The sequence below is a fragment of the Melospiza melodia genome, chromosome 6 (genome assembly GCF_035770615.1).
Source record: "Melospiza melodia melodia isolate bMelMel2 chromosome 6, bMelMel2.pri, whole genome shotgun sequence".
Classification (NCBI taxonomy): domain Eukaryota; kingdom Metazoa; phylum Chordata; class Aves; order Passeriformes; family Passerellidae; genus Melospiza; species Melospiza melodia.
In genome coordinates this window covers 61,883,638-61,903,423 of record NC_086199.1, presented here as the reverse complement: position 1 = coordinate 61,903,423, position 19,786 = coordinate 61,883,638, and the positions used below count along the sequence as shown (strand labels likewise).

General features: G+C 49.9%; 1 protein-coding gene across 1 annotated transcript in view; it reads left to right on the top strand.

The window, feature by feature from the left end:
* The window catches only part of CD81 (CD81 molecule), a 33,890-nt gene that overhangs the window by 4,519 nt on the left and 9,585 nt on the right, over positions 1–19,786 (top strand). The window contains exons 2-3 of the mRNA XM_063158644.1: positions 6,127–6,241; positions 18,432–18,529. Of these exons, the coding sequence (XP_063014714.1) occupies positions 6,127–6,241; positions 18,432–18,529 (213 nt within the window). The remainder of the gene's footprint in view (positions 1–6,126; positions 6,242–18,431; positions 18,530–19,786) is intronic.

The window sequence follows — 19,786 nt, the reverse complement described above, 5'->3', positions numbered from 1 at the left end:
AGCACTGCTCCAGTGCCACTGGTGGCAGTGCCTGGCTCCTTGGCTGCTGGTCTCCCTGGGAATGCAGAGAGCTGGTGAGCAGCAAGGACCTCGTGCTGGTCTAGCATCGTGTTCTACAGGTTTTGTTTGGAATCCTGGGACAGTGTACAGGGAAGCATATTTCTGTGTGTTTGACCCTGCAGCTGCTTAATACCTGTCTTTGAAGGGCAAGGGAGAGGTGTCCTTAGCAGGCACAGGACCTACACTCAAGTTTTGTTGCTGGTGTCTCTCTGGGATGTTTTAGGGCGCTCTGTTAGGTGAGCGCAGCCCTTCCATCACCTCCAAAACCTCTTCTGAAGTTTCTGTGTGCAGAAGGTTGCCCTATGGGGGTACCTGATTGCACTTAATGGGCTGGGCTGCAGCTGAGAGGAGGGAGCTGCTGGCTGGAATGAGGATTGCTCTGTTTCCTCACGTGTTTCTGCTATCAGCCACTGTAATACTTATCTTCTGCAAGAGCATTAACAGTGAGAAACACTTTGATCCTGCACTGTGGAAGTGCCTTTCACTGTACTGTTAAGAAGGGAAAGCAGTTGTATCCCCATTGTAGTTAAATGCTTATGTACAGGGCCAAATTAATTTTAAAGCAGTATCTCAAATTGTTTTCCTCTCTGCTGAGGGCAGTTAGACCCTGGGAAGTGCTGCTTCTGTCTGCAGCAGGGATTAGGCTGGGGCAGGCTGGCAGCAGCCTGTGGGCACGGTGCTCGCCATCGTAGGACCCCGCTCCTGGATTTTGCTGCTGGATTCCCATTCTCCTGCCATCCATCAAGCTTTATTTGGCCTCTGGCATGCTGCTCCTCTGGGAGTGTTCCTCTGGAGCTTGTTTTGAAAAGCTCTGCAGTGTTGTAGGGCTGGTAACTATAGGCACCAGTGGAGAATTCCTCTCCGGCAGGCAGCTCTATTAATAGCTGCTGCTGGAAGGTGTGCTGCTGGGAGCGGGGCTGCAGGCTGCTCTCCTCCTCCTGCAGGGCATGGTGCTCTTCCCAAATGCCTTGCCTGCAGTTCCTGGGCAGGCCTTGCCTGCAAACTTTCAGCCTGACCTTTGGTGGCTGTGGAGCACCATGGCTGTGGAAGGCAGCGGAAAGCCCTCGCCTGTGCTGTCACAGAGCCCTATCTGCTGCCTGTGAGTGCCTGTGCCAAGATAACCTTCTGGGTCGTGTGCCTCTCAAACTGCAGCTCTGTGTCTTACTGAAGTCCCTTCCCCTGCTTACACCGTCCCAAGGGGCTCCAAGGCATCCCACAGTACACCCCACCATGCAGCCCAGCAGTGATCTCTTGCACATCTCGCCTTAAAATTTCAACTGACTCTTGGGTGTGAAGCCTTGACATGGCAACATGGAGATGGTCTCAGCGTGGAACCCAAGCTCCCAGGTTCCTGGGCCAGCATTCAGCTGTCAGCCCTTTGCTGCACCCCACGCCCTGTCAGCAGCTCCATGAGGTGCAGCTGTTGCAGTAGGAAAGAAGTTAATCCTCTGCTTTTCAGGAGGGGAGGTGCAGGCCTGGGAAGGTGTGGTGCTGCTTGGGCACATTCCATGTGTCCCTCTCTTTCCTGACTCAGTCCTCAGGCTGGTGGTGCAGGACCTGTGATGTGCTAGCAGGGATCTTGCAGGGGCTTGTACTGCCCTTCCAAAGGTAGTTTCCATCAAGTTATGAGTCTCTATCTCCTTGCTTTTTCTCTAGTCATGCTGCTTCACCTAGAGACCCACAAATTACTTGGGAGTAAAGCAGTTTGTTCCTGGCCATATGAGGGGCTTCTTGCATATTTCAGCCTTGGCAAGGCACTTGACTTTTCTGCATCCTGGTTCCCCACATCCGAAAGGAGGGGCATTCATTGTCACTCCATCTCAGCTGCTTTGCAGGTAGTGTTGGAGAGGAGCCATGGGGAGCCCTGGTTGGGCTTCTCTGGGTGCTGCCCTCACAAAGGGCTCTGCTTCCAGTTGATTTAAGGGAAATTGCAAACCTCTGCCGCATGAGAAGAACCTGTTAAAAATCTCCAGTCGTCTGCCTTAATCATAAACCAGCTAAAATTCATTAAGCTTTCTTGGCAGCATCCTGCTTCTTGTTAGTAACTGTGGTATTTCCCAGGCACGGTGGCGCGAGCTCTGCCAGCAGCGTTTTTCCAAAGGCGAGCGCCTCTCCCAGCCCCTGGGCTCGCACAGGTTGGGAAGCAGGAGCTGGAGGCAGGGCCAGCCATGGCTGTGGGAAGCGGCATTGCTAAATACAGCATCGTCAAACTGCTGGCACCTCCACAGGATGTCTGTCTGCTTAGCTTTGGCATGCCCAGCAAGCTGCCCTATAGGCAGAACTTCTTTCTTGTCCCCCTCCCTTCCAGGAAGTCTGTTTCACAGAAGGGTGGAGGGAAGGGAGCAGGAGGAAAAAGGCTGAGGGCAGCGGAAAGGAATGGGGAGGTGATGCACATCCTGGCATATGTGAGTTTTAGGGAGCAACAGGTTAAGGTGGGGGAAACTGAGAAGTGGGGTACTCCACATTAAAAGGGGTATGGGGCTATTCCTTGCACCCCCAATTCATAAGAATTTCTTGTGGAGAGGAGTGACTGAGCTGTGAAAAATGGGCTTGTTCCCAGCTGGATCTGGAAATTTTAGGGTGAGCACCATGTGCATTGGTGAGGCTCAGTCCAGGAAGGAGCCTCACTATGTGCACCGTGGATTGGGCAACAAACCAGGACAGCACACTGTTCTTTTATCGTGGTGTTTATCTGGTGATAACCTCCTGTCATGGGCTGCCATCCCATCACCCCCTGGGGACACAAGGCATGCCTCTTCCTGGCCCTAGGCAGCATTCCATGGAGACTTTCTCCCCGCTGTGTCAACCAGGAGCAGCATTCCTGAAGAAACAAGCCTTGGGCAGGGAGGATCCAGCTGGAAAAGTCTGGCTGTCTGTGGAAGAAGCAATAAATCTCTGGAAGCTGGAAAATAGCAGTAAAGCGGAAACGTCGGAGCCTGCAGCACCACCTCTGCTGTGCCGGGAAGCTGCTCGGGGTGGGAGCTCTGGGGCCAGCCCCAGCCTGGAGCACCACTGGTGTGCCTGCTGTGGTGCTGGCAGCAGAACAGCAGGCTGGGCAGGTCGGATTTTGGAAAGCAGGTCAAAGTCCGACACGCTGCTGGCATGGCTGAATTTGCAGCTTTTGGATTTTTGCAGTCCCCAAAAATTTAAATGGAGAGCTGTGCTGGGCACTGACACCATATCATGATCAGTGATGGCCCCAGCCTCTGCAACACTGCTGTCTGACAAGCTGGGAACAGAAAGATCAGTGGGATAACCTGTGTGAGATTACAGATATCCACAGCAGAAAAAACCACTGATATGTATGAGGATGTGCAGCCTAGAGCGTGACACTGCCATCAGTGGTTGGAGCTCTTGTGCTGGCAAGCAGCAGTTGTAGGATGGAAGGGGGAGAAAACATCAAGCTTTTATCTGGAACAAGTTGTTCTATTAAAAATGAGATTATCCCAAGCAAGGTACGGTGGAAGGCAGAGTTACCGTGGCAAGCTGACAATGTTTTCTCCCTGTTGTTTTCTTTGCTTTGGGAAGAAAGAGCCTTAATTCTGTTTTGGGCTTCTTGGTGGTGGGAGGATGTATGGTTCTCATGGAAAAAGTTACTCATCATAGCCCAAAAGCTGTTTTCATTAGTAAGTGCATGTCATCTTCTCTTAAGAAATACAGCTGCTGTTGGATTAAAGCTTCCATTCAGAGGTCTTCTATGCTCTGTTAAAAATGCAAATGGAGTCAGGCGGTGCGGGATGGATGTGTGATGTTCCTGGGGTGCATTCAGGATGGAACCAGGAACATCTGGAGCTGGTTCAGCTGGCTGTCTCAGGCAGACCTCACTGCTGGGGTGGGTGTGATGAGTTAGAAGAGGCTCCATCCCTCTAGCTGGTGTTCCCAAATGATTAAAAAATATCTTGAGGACCACTTGCAGCTTGCTTTCAGTTCTGTCAGGCATTTTAAGGCAAATTTGGTTGGAAAGGAGCTGCTGGTGTCACCCCAACCTCACCATGGGTGGCAGGGCAGGGTGTGCTGGGGTGGCACTGCTGGGTGTGGAGGGCAGAGCAATGTGTCCTTACAGAGAAAAGACCAAAAAGGCGGCAGCCTTTTTTCTTTACCTCTTCCAGCCAGAGAAATCCAAACCTTCCTTGGGATGTCTTCTCTCCTAGCAGCTACCAAGAGAGCTTTACTTTGAGTGGCATGGATTAATTAGGGGGCATATTCCTTCCTGTGAGAGTAAAACCACAAACTTTGTTATGCCCTCAGACAATGAACGAGGCACTCCAGGCTGGATTTGGGTAACTTTGTGCAAAGCCACAACCTGCCTTATTTGGAGCTGGACTTGAGCACAGACTGGCTTTCGTGACTTTTCTCCATAGGCAGTGTTTGGAGAACCTCAGGCTGGCCTCAGTGCAGGAGGGATGAGGGACTGTGCCAGCAGGGAAGTTGCACTGGTTGCTGTGGGAGAAGTGTTAAAAGCCTATTACTTTGGCAGACTGGGAAAAAGCAAAGATTTCCCTTCTTCTCCAGGAGCTGGTGGGGATTTTCTCCCTCTGATAGTGGAAAAGCCCTGAGAGCAGTTTGTCTTGTGAGTTTGGAGATGGTGTGGGTTTGCCCCAGCTTCTGTGGCATTTCTGGAAAAATCCTGTGGCTGGGATTTGTAGAAATGAGCAAGGAGGAAACCAGCAGAGCTCCCAAGGGGGAAAACCAGGCTCCCATCAACAGCCTGTCTTGCAGATCCCAGTCCTCCTGTGTTCCTTGTTGAACTTGCACAACTGGAGACTTTCCGCCTTTCCTGAAAAAGCCCTGCTTTTGTTTCTCTTTTTTTCTTTTTGTTTTAATGTGACTTTCATGGTTTCAGTCATGCCTGTAGCTGACCTGATTCAGACTCTTTTATAAGTAGCATATTTCCACTTCTATACTCTTTGGTAGTTTTCTTCCCTTTTTTAAGGTAAATGGCTTCAAGGATTTACGACACTCAAAATTGAATTGGCATTTGAACAGGTGATTTCAGCATTTCACAGCAGTGATATTGAAATTCTTAAGGCTTTGGGTTTTTTTCCAGATGTTTGTATTTTTTCCCTTATACTTTTAAATGGAAGGGGGTTGTCACAGAGGACAGACACAGTGAGTTGTGCTGGGAAAGCTCTCCCTTGGGTTCCTCCCTGTGACACCTTCCCTGCTGTAGTGCCCCATATCCACTCCCACCTCCCAGGCCATTCCCAGCCCCTCCCTGAAAGAGAAAACAGCAAGGAAGTCAGTCATAGAACTTCCCATTGTTTGTACATAAATATCCCAGTGGCTGAGTTGATGTCCCATGTGCAGAATGTCTCCTCCCACATCTGGAGTGTGTTTTTGTCCTTGCCCTGGTCAGTGCTGCGTGTTGCTGTGCACACGTGGGTGTGGGTGCACTGCTCTTCTGCTGTTTCACTGCATGGGCAGGCAGCAGCCTTGGCCTGGAGCCCCCCCAAAAATGCTGTGGTGGGGCTTTGGCCTGACCCCCCAGGCCTTGCTCCATTTCAATTCCTGTATTAGGACATTGAGGAAAGCTTTGTGTGCCTGAGGAGCACTAGGTGTGTTTGACTGGAAGCCTGACCCTGGATGGGAAGCAAAACTTGGGGGGAGAAGGGAAAAATGGACCCTTTCCCAGCTTTGTTTGTACCTCACAGAGAAATGAAATGGGGTGATAACATCCCAGTTATCAGCTGGGGCTGATTGCAACTTCTGTTGAAAAGCTCTCCTAAAAACCTTAGTGGCATATCTCCTCCTGCTTGCTTCCACTGAAAATCATAATAAATCATAATAAAGCATAATAAAATTCCTCTTGGGAAAGAAATCTCCTGTAGGAACTGGAAGGGGCTTTGCACATCCCCAGAATGAGAGGGTCTTCTCATAAAGCAAGGAAGATCATATGGCTCATGATCTGTGGGGCACAAAGCATGTTCCAGGGCTGATGGTTAGAAAGGACGTTGTTGTATGTTTGTGGGAGGATGAAAAGCAGAGCTCCTGGCTGAAAGCTGCCAGTCTGGGTCTGGTGTGGCTGGAGCAGTGGATAACCCTTGCTTCCCTCTGTTTTCTCCCCAGCTGGCAGGAGGCATCATCCTGGGAGTGGCCCTGTGGCTCCGCCATGACTCGCAGACCACGAATATCCTGTACCTGCAGCTGGGGGAAAAGCAGGCCCCCAACACCTTCTATGTTGGTGAGTAGCTCTGGGGGTGCTGCTCTTGCTCATGGCTGTGTGCCCCAAAGCACGCCAGAAAGCTCCAGGTGAGCACCAAGGAGGTCACAATAAAAATATTCCTGCTGTCCTTGTACTCTCCAAAATATCCCCTGCTGTGCCAGCCAGAGCCTTTGATAAATGTTGGCTGTGGCCCAAGAGCAGAGTCCAAATCCCCAGCAGCTAAAAATGCACGGGGACGTGTTGTGGTGTCGTGGGTGTTCTCCAGAGCACGTTTGGGAAGAGGGGGGACTTCTTGGAAGTGTGTCTTGTTTCCTGTCCAAAGGGACGTAAAAGTAGCAGAGTGGCTGGCAGTGGAGGGAAGCGTGGTGAGCGTGTGACTCATGTCCTCCAGGAGGGGCAGGTGGAGCCTCTGTGCACTACAGTTAAGCTGAGCATGATTTTTGTTAATTTGACAGCGTGCTGGAAGCTGAAGCCCCCTGTTTTTCCCCTGTTCTCCAATGATCCCTCTCAGACGAGGGGGAGAGGCTTGCTGGAGGGGCTGGCTGCCAGTCCGGGGCTGGCTTGGAGCACAGGCTAACGGGGCTGGGAACATCGTCTGATCCCATGTCCTGTTCTCACCTGTGGCTAAAATTACTTTCTGGAAAGGGTTTTCCTTCTCATTTCCCTGCTTGCCCATGGAACAGCATGCCTGAGCCCTCTCCCTGGCTGTCTCTGGCTACAGAAGATGCTCCTGCTGTAGATAGGCTTTTTCTCTCTTGCTGTCTGTCTCTTCTCCTGCCTCACACCCAGAGCTCTATTTGCCGCATTTCCCCTTTGTAGAGCTCATATTTAAAAACAGAAAAGGGAGCTCACAAGAAGTTAAACACTCTCCTTTCCAGGAACCAGTCCAAACCTCTCGTTCTTTTGGGGGGCTAACAACTGATACCTCCCTAGGTAACATGTTCTCTCCAAACCTGGGGGACCTGGAGCATGGGGCAGAGTCCCTCCCTCCTGCCTGTTGAGCATCTTTTACTCTTCCACCCTCATTTTGTCTTTGTCCTCAGCCTTTGCTGTTTAGAAGGCACTGGGGAAGGACTGTGGATCCCACTACCACGCTGACTTTCCAACACCCGTGAGCAGCCCATGATTTGAGGCTGGCTGTCTTTTTAAAGTTATATTCAGCAACAGATTGGCCTGGATTCCTTCTGGCAGCTGTAATTTCCATGCAGTAATAACAGCAGAGCATTTCTTTCAGTTGCTGCCTTTCCCAGCCAGACCTCTGGAGTCTGAAGATTGGGATTTCTTTTTGCTCCCCCCCCACCCCTGCTCCCCCCCATTTTTCCTCTCCCTTACAACTGATACTCCCTCCCTTTTCTTCTCTGACATGCAGTATACACATGCACACAATGTTCCTGCTTTTGGGAACGGGAACCTCTTTGGGCTTGGCCTCCAGAGCTCTGTTGGTTTTTTTTTTTTTTTTCCTTTGCAAATACCACTTTTTGGTGTCTGGCACAGGCTGCTGGTCCCGGGATTTGTCAGGAGGCTTTTAAAGGCCAGCCAGGCTTTGCTGCAGGATAGGGGGAAGCAATAAACACTGTCAGAGGAGGAACACTTCCATCATAGGGTGTGTACTGAGCGAGAAGGGAAGTAGGAAAGCAGGCATTTGGTGTCTCCTGGTTTCTTTGTGTGTCCTTTTCTTTACCCCAAAGCTGGAGCTGTTTGTTAAAAGCTGTGTCTGTGTGTTATGGGAGGGGAAAAATAATGGATTTGAGGGCAACAGGGAAGTGGGAGAAGGAAGCTGTGGGGAACAGCAAAGCTGCAGAGTACCAGGCATGATTCTTCAGGCTGCAGCAGGAGCAGGACAGGAGCAGTCCTTGCCCTCGTCTCCCAGACCAGAAGATGACAGCAACCCCCCTGCAGCCCCAGGGCACAGGCAGCTGTTCCCTGCTGCCCTTTCCAGCCCCAGGGAAGGGGCTCCTGGGGCTGGGGTTTCCCACAAGCACCATCCCCCTCCCCAGCAGCTTGGCACTGCCTGCACAAGTTGTCTTGTGGGCTGGCCTGGGGGGTCATTAAACAGGCCCTTGTTCATGGGCTTCTCCTCAGCACGGCGTGCAAACCATCTGATCCCCTAACCACTTGTTGCAGTCTTGGCTTTTGACACTTCCATTTTGGCTCTGGATCCAATGCCCCAGCAAATGCTTTAACTGCTTCAGCACTGTAAAGACCAAGCAGGACCAGGGACGGGGATAGCTGGAGCACCTTCGTTCCATGCTTTTATAGCTATAGAGGAAAATACTTCTTCTTCATCTGAGCTTGTTTTAAGGTCTGGTAGGCATTTATTTCCTTTATTTGAAGTTCAGAAATCAAAATCCTTCTTGCTCTTGGATAACACTGTGTCTGGAATGCTTTGTCTGTCTGGAGGCTGGGAAGATGTTGGTCACAAGGCCAAAAACATCCTCCAGGATAGCTAGAGGCATTGATAAGTTGCTATCAACTGGCTAACCACTTCTCACATATTTACTGATCCTACACATAAAGTACCATGGAAAAAAACCCAAGCAAATAACAAAACTGTGATTCAGGGTGTTATGAGAGCCTGTAGAAGGCTGAGCTGGTCTCTCTGCAGATATCAGTACAAATTGGAACAGTTCTGATCTCTCCAGAATAAATTAGTGCTGTGGTGTCACTGCTTTTGAGAGCACCTGGGGATCTTGAAAAAGCAAGTGACCCTGGACTTACTACTTTTGCCCTTTCTTGGTAGGATGAAAAAGCCAGGTTCGCCATCCTTCAAAGATTTGGTTATGTGATGCCTGGAGATGGTGTTGTGGATGAAATGCTTTGAGGAGGGCAGGAACGAAAACCTCAGCTCTTGTTTGCCTTAAATCCACACCCCAGGATCTCGCACCTGCCCCTTGCTGGGGTGCCTGTGTGCTGGAGCATCCCTGGGTGCTGGTCCCTGCTGCTGCCCTTCCTGTGCTCTCCCCAGGCTGCCCGGGAAGGAATGGAGCACAGCAGCCGGACGGACTCAGCTTCACTCTCTGCTGCCAGATCCAAAATAGGCAATGTGCCTCCAGCTGCTCACAGCAAGTGGCAGGGCAGCACGACCTGTGCCTCTAATTAGCTCGGCCCTGGGAGCGGGGCCAGCCAGGATGGGGAGTGCAAAACCCTCCTGAGCCGGGCTGTGGTTTTCCACATAGCTTTTGGGATGCAGAAGGAGTTTGCTTTGCCTGTGTCTAGGTTTTGTGTGTTTTAGTAGTAAATCCTCTGCTGGGCAGTGTCTCCTCCCTGGAGCATGGTGGCACAGGGCAGGAGTGTGAGGTTTTGGGCAGGCATACAGTGGTGGGGTAAACTTGGCCACTGAGGCTGCTGCCACTGCTGCCTCTCCCTGTCATCCTGGTGGGTGTCACTGTCCCAGCAGAAAGGCAAGAGGGTTATTTTGGTGGAGGAGTTCCTTAGGTAATGTTTATCCACCTCCCAAGCCAGTCAGGCCGCAAAGCCTGGGGGAGGCAGGTGGGGGACAGCTGAGGGCAGTGATGGCTTGGGGCTAAGGTGGTGAGTGTCCCTGTGAGTGCTGCTGAGGTGTGGAAGGGACATGGGCTAATGGGCACACAGGCCTCCTTAAGAGGTGAATCAGACTGTCTTCACCATCCTCCTCGGAACAAACACAGCCCAGGATAATGATTTCTGCCCTGGAAAGAAGTTCAAGCTGCTTTTCACGCAGACTGGTCTAGAATAAATGGGCCAGAAAGCACAGGGAGGCTTTGAAGTCTTCCTTACAAATGAGTACATATCTGAGCTGAACTGCAGCTGCTCACAAGCTTTCATGGGTGTCTTTAACATTTTGGAAGTCCTGTCATGAGATTGTGCTGGGCTCAGGGAAATCTGCCCCTTGCAGAGAGGAGGGACTGCTATAGGGTAGGGATGGGGACATCTCTCTGAGCTCTCCCCAGGTTTGCCCATTGTCCTTAGAGCATGTGAGGATGCCCTGGCCACCCTTGTCATGGGTCCCAGATGTGACCAGCAGTGCAGAGCATGCCAGCCTATCACCCAGACAGACCTGTGTTGGCTAAGTGGTTGTGGAGAAGCTATCCCTTCTATCCATAACTTAATTAGCCTTTTTAGCTAATTTAGCCTAATTAGCCTTTTCAGGACTGCCTTGGATGAGAAGCAGTGATTTCTGGGAGGTTTTCATTGCAGGGAGCACTCAGCAGAGATCCAGTGCAAAGGTTCTAGAGGTCAGCAGTGCTACAATGGCTGTGGGCCCACCATGAGCAATGAGAAGGTCTGGGTTTCTGTTCCCACTCCCATCCTTGTCCCCATCCCTCTGGAAATGTTAGGCATGTTCTAGAGATGGTGCCAACTTCCATACATTGTGGGGTTAGACTCAACAGCACATCTTTTGCTAGACTTGCTGTGAAAGGCCAGAGAAGAGCCTGAGGCTCCTGCTCTGTAGGTTCTGTAAAAAGCACCAGTCAAAAACCACCTTCAGTCTTGGCATGAGGCGCTGCAGGGATCCCTGTGGATACACAGAACTGGTTCAGGACCGGTTTCCTCTCTCACCCATTTGTGCTCTACTTTGTCAAGGCCCCCTGTGTTGGAGATTTTCCACCAGACACATGAGCTGTGGTCAGGCTTGCGTGCTTGGCAGTGGAAACCAAGGTTTGCATTTGGCCTTGAACCACACTGAGCAAAATGGATTATTTAAAAAATAATATATGTGGATTTTTAAAAATAGAAGTACATGCATTTTTCTGTCTTGGAAATAAACTTACTTACAGTTAAGGACAACAATGTAATTATTTAGTCCCTTAAAGGGAAAAAAACCAAAACCTGAGTTTTACTTGTTCTAGAATTTCCTCTAATCACTGTCAGATCAACTCCTTCAATAATACTGGAATTATTTTTAAAATAGTTTTAAGGCAAAACACTTTTGTTTTACTTTCTTTTCTGGCTTAAACCATGTATCTGACAGTATAGGGGATTTTTTTTTGTATTCTTATCACAGAATTCAGTTTCTATTAAGAAAGCAACATGTTATTTCATTGCATTTCCATTTAATTGTAATTCATTCTGCCTTGGTCATGACCAACTCCTGTGTTTCATTTACTCTGCAGACTAAAACTGGTTATGTCTTTAAAAATACACAGATAGCATCAGGTTATTTTGGGTTCGGATCTATCCAACTACAACTAATGTAGTTATTTTTCTTTGTCCCTTCCCATTGGCTTGGCTGCCCTGGACCTGTGCTAGAGGTGGCGCTTTGCTCTTCAGAGCTGTTTAAACCTGTAGCTTGGACAGTTTTCTGTAGAAAACCTGCACTGTGCTCGAAGCATGCAAAACCCACCAGGAATCCTCCAGTGGGATTTGTGCTTTTCTTGTGGGTGAGATCCCAGGGCACATAGAAATGCCCAGAAGTGCACTTGGCTGGAGCAGGAGAGGGTGGGCCAGCATATTCCAGCCTGGCTCACCTGTGCTGTGCCACCCTTGTCCACCCCAGCCCTGGGGATGTGCCATGGACTTCCTCCCAGCTCTTGCAGGCGTGCTGAAGTTACAAAGCTTGATTCTCCTTCAGTGTTTCCTGGGTAGGCTGAGGAGAAGAATCCTGACTGTGGCATCTGTGTGGAGTGGATTTGGGTACAATGTGTGCACATGAGGACGTTCTTTGGGGCCTTCCCCACCACCCCTTGGTGTTTCTGACAGAGGGGTGCTCGTGGTTTCTTCTTGCCTTGTTCTTGCACATGAGGGCAGCATGTCCAGGCTTTCATCTCCCCGTGAGAGCTCTCCATGCTTTGTGACCCTGTTGCTCCATCTGGAAGTCATTAGCAGCTACAGAGCAGCAATGTTTTCCTTGGGAAACGGGGTGGAGAGGAATGGAGGGGCTTCCCACTTGTCATCTTCCAGCAAACCCTCTCTTTTTCCAGCCCCCCTCTCTCTCACCCCAGCTCTGCTGGGCCAGTTCCACCGGGCAGCTGGACAAAAATGTCTGGGAGACCCTGCTTTGCTGGCTGGCTCACACAGCCATCTTTTTCCTGCCCCAACCCTGCCCTGGAGGGACTTTCCACTGTGTGTAACTGCTCCCGAGCTGCCAGGAGGAACATCGTGGTCATTTCTTTGGCTGCTGGGAAGGGTGTTCTTCCACAGTGGGGGGTGTGGGGCAGGAGGGAGTCTGCCTGCCAGGGAAGGGTGATGGTTCCACCCTTCCCTGCAGCAGCAGTGGTGATAAGCCAGTGGAGTTGAGCATCTCCAAGCCAGGAGCACCAGCAGGGTGGCACTGAAGCCTCCCTCCTTTCCTCAGAGGCTTGCAAAACTCTTGGATGTGCAGAGTCTCCCCGCAGGAACCTGTTGGGAGAATAAACATCTCTCTTTGTCTGTTCTCAGCCCCTTTTTAGAGCCCACCCCATGGGAAGGGCAGGCACTGCTTGGAGAGCTGCCTGGCCTTCCCAGGAAGCATGGTGTCATGCTGGGGGGGGGGATTTCTTATTTGATTTCTTTTTTGTCTTTTGGAAATACTGCTGTGGTGACCTGGAGGCAGTGGCTGGCTTCCATTTAGCCAAATGAGTTAAGGATGCTGGGAAAGGATTTAAATGAGGGGAGAAGTAGGGTGCTGTCCAAGAAAGCCCATGCCTGGAGCTGCACAGCATCTCTGATGGCTGTGGTGGGGCATGAGAGGAGAGCTAGCCAGGGCTGGACTGCTCCCTGCTTGTTTTAGAGGGACACTCTGGTGCTTGTTCCTTCTTTTATTTGTTTTTTCATCGTGTCCTTTTTTAAAGACTGTTTATTTCTTCCTGTTTTTTTTTTTTATTTCTCAGCAGGGACAGAACATGGGTTTTACAACCCTGCAGGCACCAGCTATGCTGCTTTAATGCCAAAGCAAGTACTGACACTGAATACTGCCTTTTTTGCTCCCTTCCCTGCTCCCAGAACTGAGCATCCTGCTTCCTACCTGCCCTGCAGGTAGAGGGCCCTTCATAGAGGCATCTTCTGCTTGAGCTGGGAGCTAAGCTGGCCTCTTGGCTGCTTTTTTTTCCTCTTTCCCACCTAGCATCAAACCAAGAGAAGTGCTCAATTACTATCAGTTTCCTGTCTCTGATGTTTAGGGGCTTTCCTAAAGATTTACAAAATCCCTGCAGCCTAAAGCGGCGCATGCCCTGGTTGTACTGGGGAAAGAGGGATGGTGTTTGGCCCACTGCTGCTGCTTTTTCTGATCATCATGTCCTGTCATGATGCTCTTGAGGGAGGAGATCATATCATGGCTCCTGTGCTCCTGCTCTGAATTCAGATGAGGAGGTGAAGCTGAGAGTGGTTGGTCTCTCTCCTAAAGCTTTCTGCTCGAAGGCTTCATCTCAAAAGGAGATAGAGGACTCCAGTATTGACACCCCTCCTCTGACTTCTCCAACTCCCAGATACAGGTCCTGAGGCTCACAGCTTGCTTTGGTGTGGGGCTGGTTATGTGTGGCAGTTGTAGCAATCTTTCTTGCTGCTGCCTTATCAGAGAACCGTGCCATAGGGTCAGAAATCACAGTGTAGTGCTGCTCAGGGATGTGGAGGTGCCTTGGTACCATCAACACCTGTGCATGATTTGCTCACTGTCCCTGTGGCTGCAGCTCCAGCTGTTCTCTCATGCACTGCTGCTGAGTGAGGGGGCAGCGTGGCTGTAGGCGCTGCAGTTTATACCTCTCTCATTTTACTTTTTGTTTACAGCAAACAGCACTGCTTGTTGTAAAACCCCGGAGAAAGCTGCAGTAAAAATGAGGTGGGAAGTGGCATGTGAAAGGCAGATGGAGCCTTGCTCTTGCCAAATTGTGCCAGTGGGGTGGAGCCCTGAAGGAGCAAATAACCATTGTAGTCATGAGTTCCTCACCCGGGAGAGGATTTAGGGGTTAACCCTAAATGCTTACACAGAGGAGGGAGAGGCTTGTGAGGAGTCTCCTCTGACTGTGAGGAGGATAATGTGTCATCCCAGGATGGGATGACAGGTGCCTTGCTCACAGACGGAGCCCAAAACCGCAGTCGGCGTCATGGTCCCTGTGTGCCAGGAATGAAAGCTAAGATGTGTCAGGCTGCTTTCTGGGAAAAGGGCTTGGTCGTTCCAGTCTGCACCGTGACTGCTGTGAAATAGTCCCCCAGCTGCCTGGCACCCAGTCTGAAAGTGGAGACCCTCCCACCAGCCCCATTCCTTTAGGGGAAGGATGAGTGTGGGAAAACAAACACCATCCAAAGCATGTGGTTGGACACTTGGATTGGCTTCCTTTGCTTTCTCAGCCTTCAGCATGGCATTTCTGTGGCGAAACACCGCTGGCATTCCTCATTGCACATGCTATTTTTGCAGTAAATACTTTGTGCTTGTTTTTAAATAAGCTCCAGCTCAGAGTCCTGCTCTGCTGCCTCCTGGGAGAGGCTGCTGTGATCTGGCCCTCGGTAACAAAAGGCAACTCCATAACAGCCGCTTGTTTGTGCCTGGGAATGAAGCTGGCCTTTATTCCAGAAACCTTCCAGGGGCTTTTTGTGGTTTGTCGAGCTCAGGCCAGGCACTGCTGCCCTCTCCCCTGCCTGGCTGCACATCCCTGCTGCTCCCAGCGCACCGGCCGCATCCGCTGCGCTCCGCTCAGGAAGCTGCACGTGGTGCACATCTTCCCTCCCCTCCCCTCCTTTCCTTCTTGCTGTTTCCTCACTTGATAGCCGGGCTGGCTCTGATGAGGAGCTGGTGAAGTGAGAGTAGGGAGAGAAGTGGGAAGCCAGGATGTCACTTGACAGTCCAAGGTCTGCACAGCCTGCCTGGGGTGGGAGTTCAGCAGGTCAGGATTGGTTTTGTTTTTTTGAAGCTGCCAGAAATCCCAGCAAGAAGCAAGTACAGAGGTCACTGGAAAACTTCTCTAAAACAGCAAATGTCTGTATTTCCTCTTAGTCTCCTTCATCAGTTGAGGGTCTCACTGGGCTTTCATTTCCTAGCTTTCAGAGCAAAACCTTTCTGGCCACTCGTGGGTCCTGTGTTTTCCTGATGATCTCAATATCAGAAAAATATCTTTTACAGTGAGAGCAATCATTCACTGGAAAAACCTCCCCAGGGACACAATAGAGTCCCTATCACTGTAGGTTGTCAAGATATAATTGGGCAGAGTTCTGCATAGTCTCTCCTAAGGTTCCCAGTCTCACAAAAGGTTTGACCAGGTGATCATTTGAGGTCCCTTCAACCTGGGCTGCCCTGTGACTGTGATCTCCTGGCAATATTTGCTCAGCCCAGAAGGTGCCTTCAGTGTTTATTTAAAAAAAATTTAGAACAAAACCTTCTGTCTGTGATGACCTTGTTGTTGGGGTCTCAGCATCATGCTGCTAGGTCTTCAAATGTGCTGCATGTACTTGTTACCTGTATACTGGGGTGGTTAGCATGAATAGTGACCTGTCAGATGTGGAAAGGACTTGCCCCTAGCACAGCTCTGTCTTCTCTCTACTGTCCTAATGGGCGAAGAAGTCAGAAACTGCTGCACTTAGGGATGAGGAAAGTTGATTTTCTGACTTGTGAGGAAGACTTGTCAGTTGAATGCCCAGCGCTTAAAACAGAAAAATCTGCCATGGTTTGGGTTGAAAACCCAAGCCAGCAGCTTCACTGGTAGGTACAGGCTGGAGTGGTGAGGGCTGATTCTTGAGCATTAGCAGCTTCTGGTGACAGTGAGCAGACCGTTTTGGGACACCACTGCTGGTATGTTGTTCTTTGTGAGACAGCACTTATGCAGTGTCTGACAGCCTCCATCAGTCTGTCTAGGGCTTGGCAGGTGTCCAGCAGACTGCCTTCTTTGTACAGGGCTTATTAATGCCTTCCCACCACCTCCAAGCCCTTTGGGGCCCCTCTGTCCTGCACACAGCCCAGCCCACTGTTTGCCGTGCTGTCTCCCTGCCCAGCTGCTCCACCTCATCCTATCTCCATCAACTGGCACAAAACCATTTCCTTTCCCTTCAGACAGGCCTACACACCTTCATCTGCTGGCCTGTCCTTTCCAAGGAGCTCTCCTGGGACGTTTCTTTTGCATGTTTTTCCTTTCTTTGCGCACCTGCACTCAGGAGGTGTCTCATCCCCACTTGGGGAGCTTTTTATTTGCCTGTTGTTTTTCCATGGCTGCCGGGCGCTGCCGAAACCCTTCAGAACCCCTCAGGAGGCGCAGCTCGCGCCTCCGGCCCCTTCGCTGACGGTGCTGTCGCGAGGATGTTGGTGTCTCCGGCCACGGCTCCCGTCAGATTTTGTGAAGAGGGGCTTCCTGCGGGGTCAGCATGCTCCATTGTGGCACTTCCCCTGCAGCTGGCTTCCTCCCTCCTGCAGGGCCTAAAAATAGAGCGAGCGCCGTGCTGCTGGGACACACCGGAGAGCGCTGGAGCCGCTGGGGCGGCGTCTCCGTCACCGCCACTCGCCAGGCCGGCCCTGGCACTGGTGCTTGTGCTTTTGGCGTGCTGGTGGGCTTTGTTTCAAAGAGGGAAGAAGCAGGAGCCAAAGTCCAGCCTTTCCCAAGTTTGAAGGATCTGTAAGGGAATGTTAAACAAGTGGAGACTGTTATTATTTCAGCCTGGAGAAAAGGAGACTCAGAGGTGACCTTATCACTCTCTTCAACTTCCTGAAGGGTGGCTCTGGTGAGCTGGGGGTCGGTCTCTTTCTCCGGGCAACAACAGACAGAACAAGAGGACACAGTCTCAAGCTGCGCCAAGGGGGATACAGGCTAGAATTAAGGAGGAAGTTTTTTACAGAAAGAGTGGTCAAATACTGGAATCATCTACCCAGGGAGGTGGTGGAGTCACCGTCCCTCAATGTGTTTAAAAAAAGACTGGATGTGGCACTTGGTGCCATGATCTAGTTGAGGTGTTAGAACATGGGTTGGACTCGATGATCTTAAAGGTCTCTTCCAACCTAGAAATTCTGTGATTCTGTGATTGTGTATCTGGTGTTTTAGAGAAGGGTTTTGCCTTCACTCTGCTCTCGGTGCGTGGCCTTTAGACTTTGCACTTGAATTATCAGAAAATTGTTTAAAAGCTGCAGAGATAAGAAAAACCTTAAACATCACAAGCATGTACAAACAATTTTAATCTTGAGGTCTGTTTATATGTTAGGGCTGTTCCTAAAGGAGAGCTGACAGTCTGATTAATAACTGTGAAACATTTTCACTCATAGCAGAAGAAAACATTTCATTGAAGGGATGTGTCTCCCAACCACTAGTAAGATTCACTGTGTTGCTGTTACCTCTGGGATGTTTCATGTTCTTTCATCCTCATCATGATTATTTTGTTTTCTTCACTGTCAATTAGAAATAGTGACTGCAGTCTTACCTGATTTGTAATTTTTACATGTATGAAATTGCTTTTGAATGGGAAATAAGATTCACTTAGAGAGTAGTAGAACCACAATACTTGAGAACATTAGTTTACCAAAAATGCACTAAATATAAGGGATACACCAGCAAAAAGCTGTGTCAGATTTAACTGAGCTGGTAGTGTTTGGCTGAGTAATCACTATGGCTTCACCAGTCTCGTGGTTGGTGAGACCATGGTGATTACTCATGGCAGCAGACTTGAGATAAGCTCTTGTTTCCTGAATGAATAAACTTTTATTCTTCTGTTTTCTGAACCACTCCCAATGCCTCATTTCAAGCTTTGAACTAGTTATGGTGCAAGTTGCCTGTGTAAATTCAATAAGTTAAAGTAAAAAATGTTGTATTCTCTCTGGAAGAACCTATAACAAAAAAAAAGCACCAGATTTTAAGTGAGATGCTTAAGCAGTACTTTCCCTTTGGTTTAATGGTTCATCTGCCTTTAAAATGTTAGCCAGATAAATATTTGTATGATGTTTAATATAAATAAACCATGTGCTTTACTGTTTATTTTACAAGATATGCTAACTAATAATTTCCATCTCTGCTTAAATATTTAAAACACTGTGCCAGGGTAACTCCTGCTACAGCTGTGAGGATGCTGTAGAGCTCTTGTCATGCCTCCTACATCCTCTGCCTAGTGCTACTCTGTGTTTCCTCTCATTTTGGAGGTGATGGAGTTATTAAAGCTCCAGTGTTGGCAGCTTCAAACACTTTGAGACCCAACTCATGTACGTTGTCTGCTGCCATCACACCTCCTGAGCCTTAATTCTGCACACCCATAATTATCCACCCCAGGAGCCAGAATGTCCAGCCAGGCATGAGGGTGCTGCTGGACAGAGCTGTGCAGTAATGTGTCTGCCTCTCACTTTGCCTTGCAGGAATCTACATCCTGATCGCAGTCGGGGCTGTCATGATGTTCGTGGGATTCCTGGGATGCTACGGCGCCATTCAGGAGTCTCAGTGTCTTCTGGGAACGGTAGGAGACGCAAAGTTTGGAGTCACTGGGCACCCTGATCTCCCTGCTGGATGGCCCATGGTTGTGCTTCCCTTGCTGGGGTCTTTCCCAGTGAGAGGGGCTGGGAGGATGTGTGAGCACAGAGGTGGGAGCTGGGTGACCTCTGCAAGGAGCAAGGCAGTGCAGTGTGGCTGAGGGCATCTCTGCCCAGCCTGTGGAGCTCTGGCTGAGCTGGCAGGTGAGCTGCAATGTCCTTTCAGTGCCTGGCTGCCGGGCAGAAGGGCTGAGATCAGCAATATTCTTAGAGACTCTTTCTGTGTTACATGTGAACCCCCACCTTGCAGTTATCCCTTCATGGTCTGACTGTCTTACCAAGCACCCACTAAACCTTCTTTCTTAGCTGGTGTCCCCTACAGCATCCCCTCTCACTGTTTCAAGGCTGCCTGTAACAATTCTAGTTCTTTTAAGGAATCATCTACTATTTTTATCTGTCTGGACAAGGAAACTGCAAAGACTTTCCATAATTTCTTAGTGAGAACATCTAGGTATATCCTGGAAAATCCATTACTGAAGTGCTACAGGCGTCCTTGATGTGAGGCAGCAGCTCAGGATTCCTGGCACAGGATGAGCCTAATTGGATAAACTGTAGCCACACCAAAAGCCTTTACCTTGGGAGCAAGGGAGACCCATTTATTTAAAGCAAGTTCTCACATGTGGTTCAGTTTAAACTTGATGCATAAAAAGTAAAACTGGAAGGGTAAAACATAATTTTTTTGAATTCAAATGACTTTCCAGCACTTGGCTTCATTGGGCTGGAGGGTTCTTGGTAGTGGTGTAGCAACTCATGGGTGTGGGCTCAGCTGGGACAGAGGGAAATGGAGCTGCTTTGCCTCACTCTTGCAGATGACTTCACCTCGGGTTGATGCTGATCCCCAATAATAAGGGGATGCTTTTGCCCAGTGTTGATAAAACACTTCTGAATGTGGTGGATGGGAGCTCCAGTAGGAGTTTGGAGGCATTATCCCAGCTGCTGGGAATACAAGGAGCCTGCACACAAATCTGACAGGGGTTATTGGAGCACAGTTTGGCAGCTTTGGGTTTTTATTTTGCTTTGTTAATGCAAGTGATGACAGACACTGAAGTACCTCTCTCTCCCTCCTGAAGCTGGAGGATTGGAAGGGCAGATGGTACAAGGTACCCGAGGTCCAACAGGGAAACCGGCTGCTCTGGCTGAAATTAGCAGCTCTAGCTGCTGTGCACTGCCCGTGTTTGCTCACA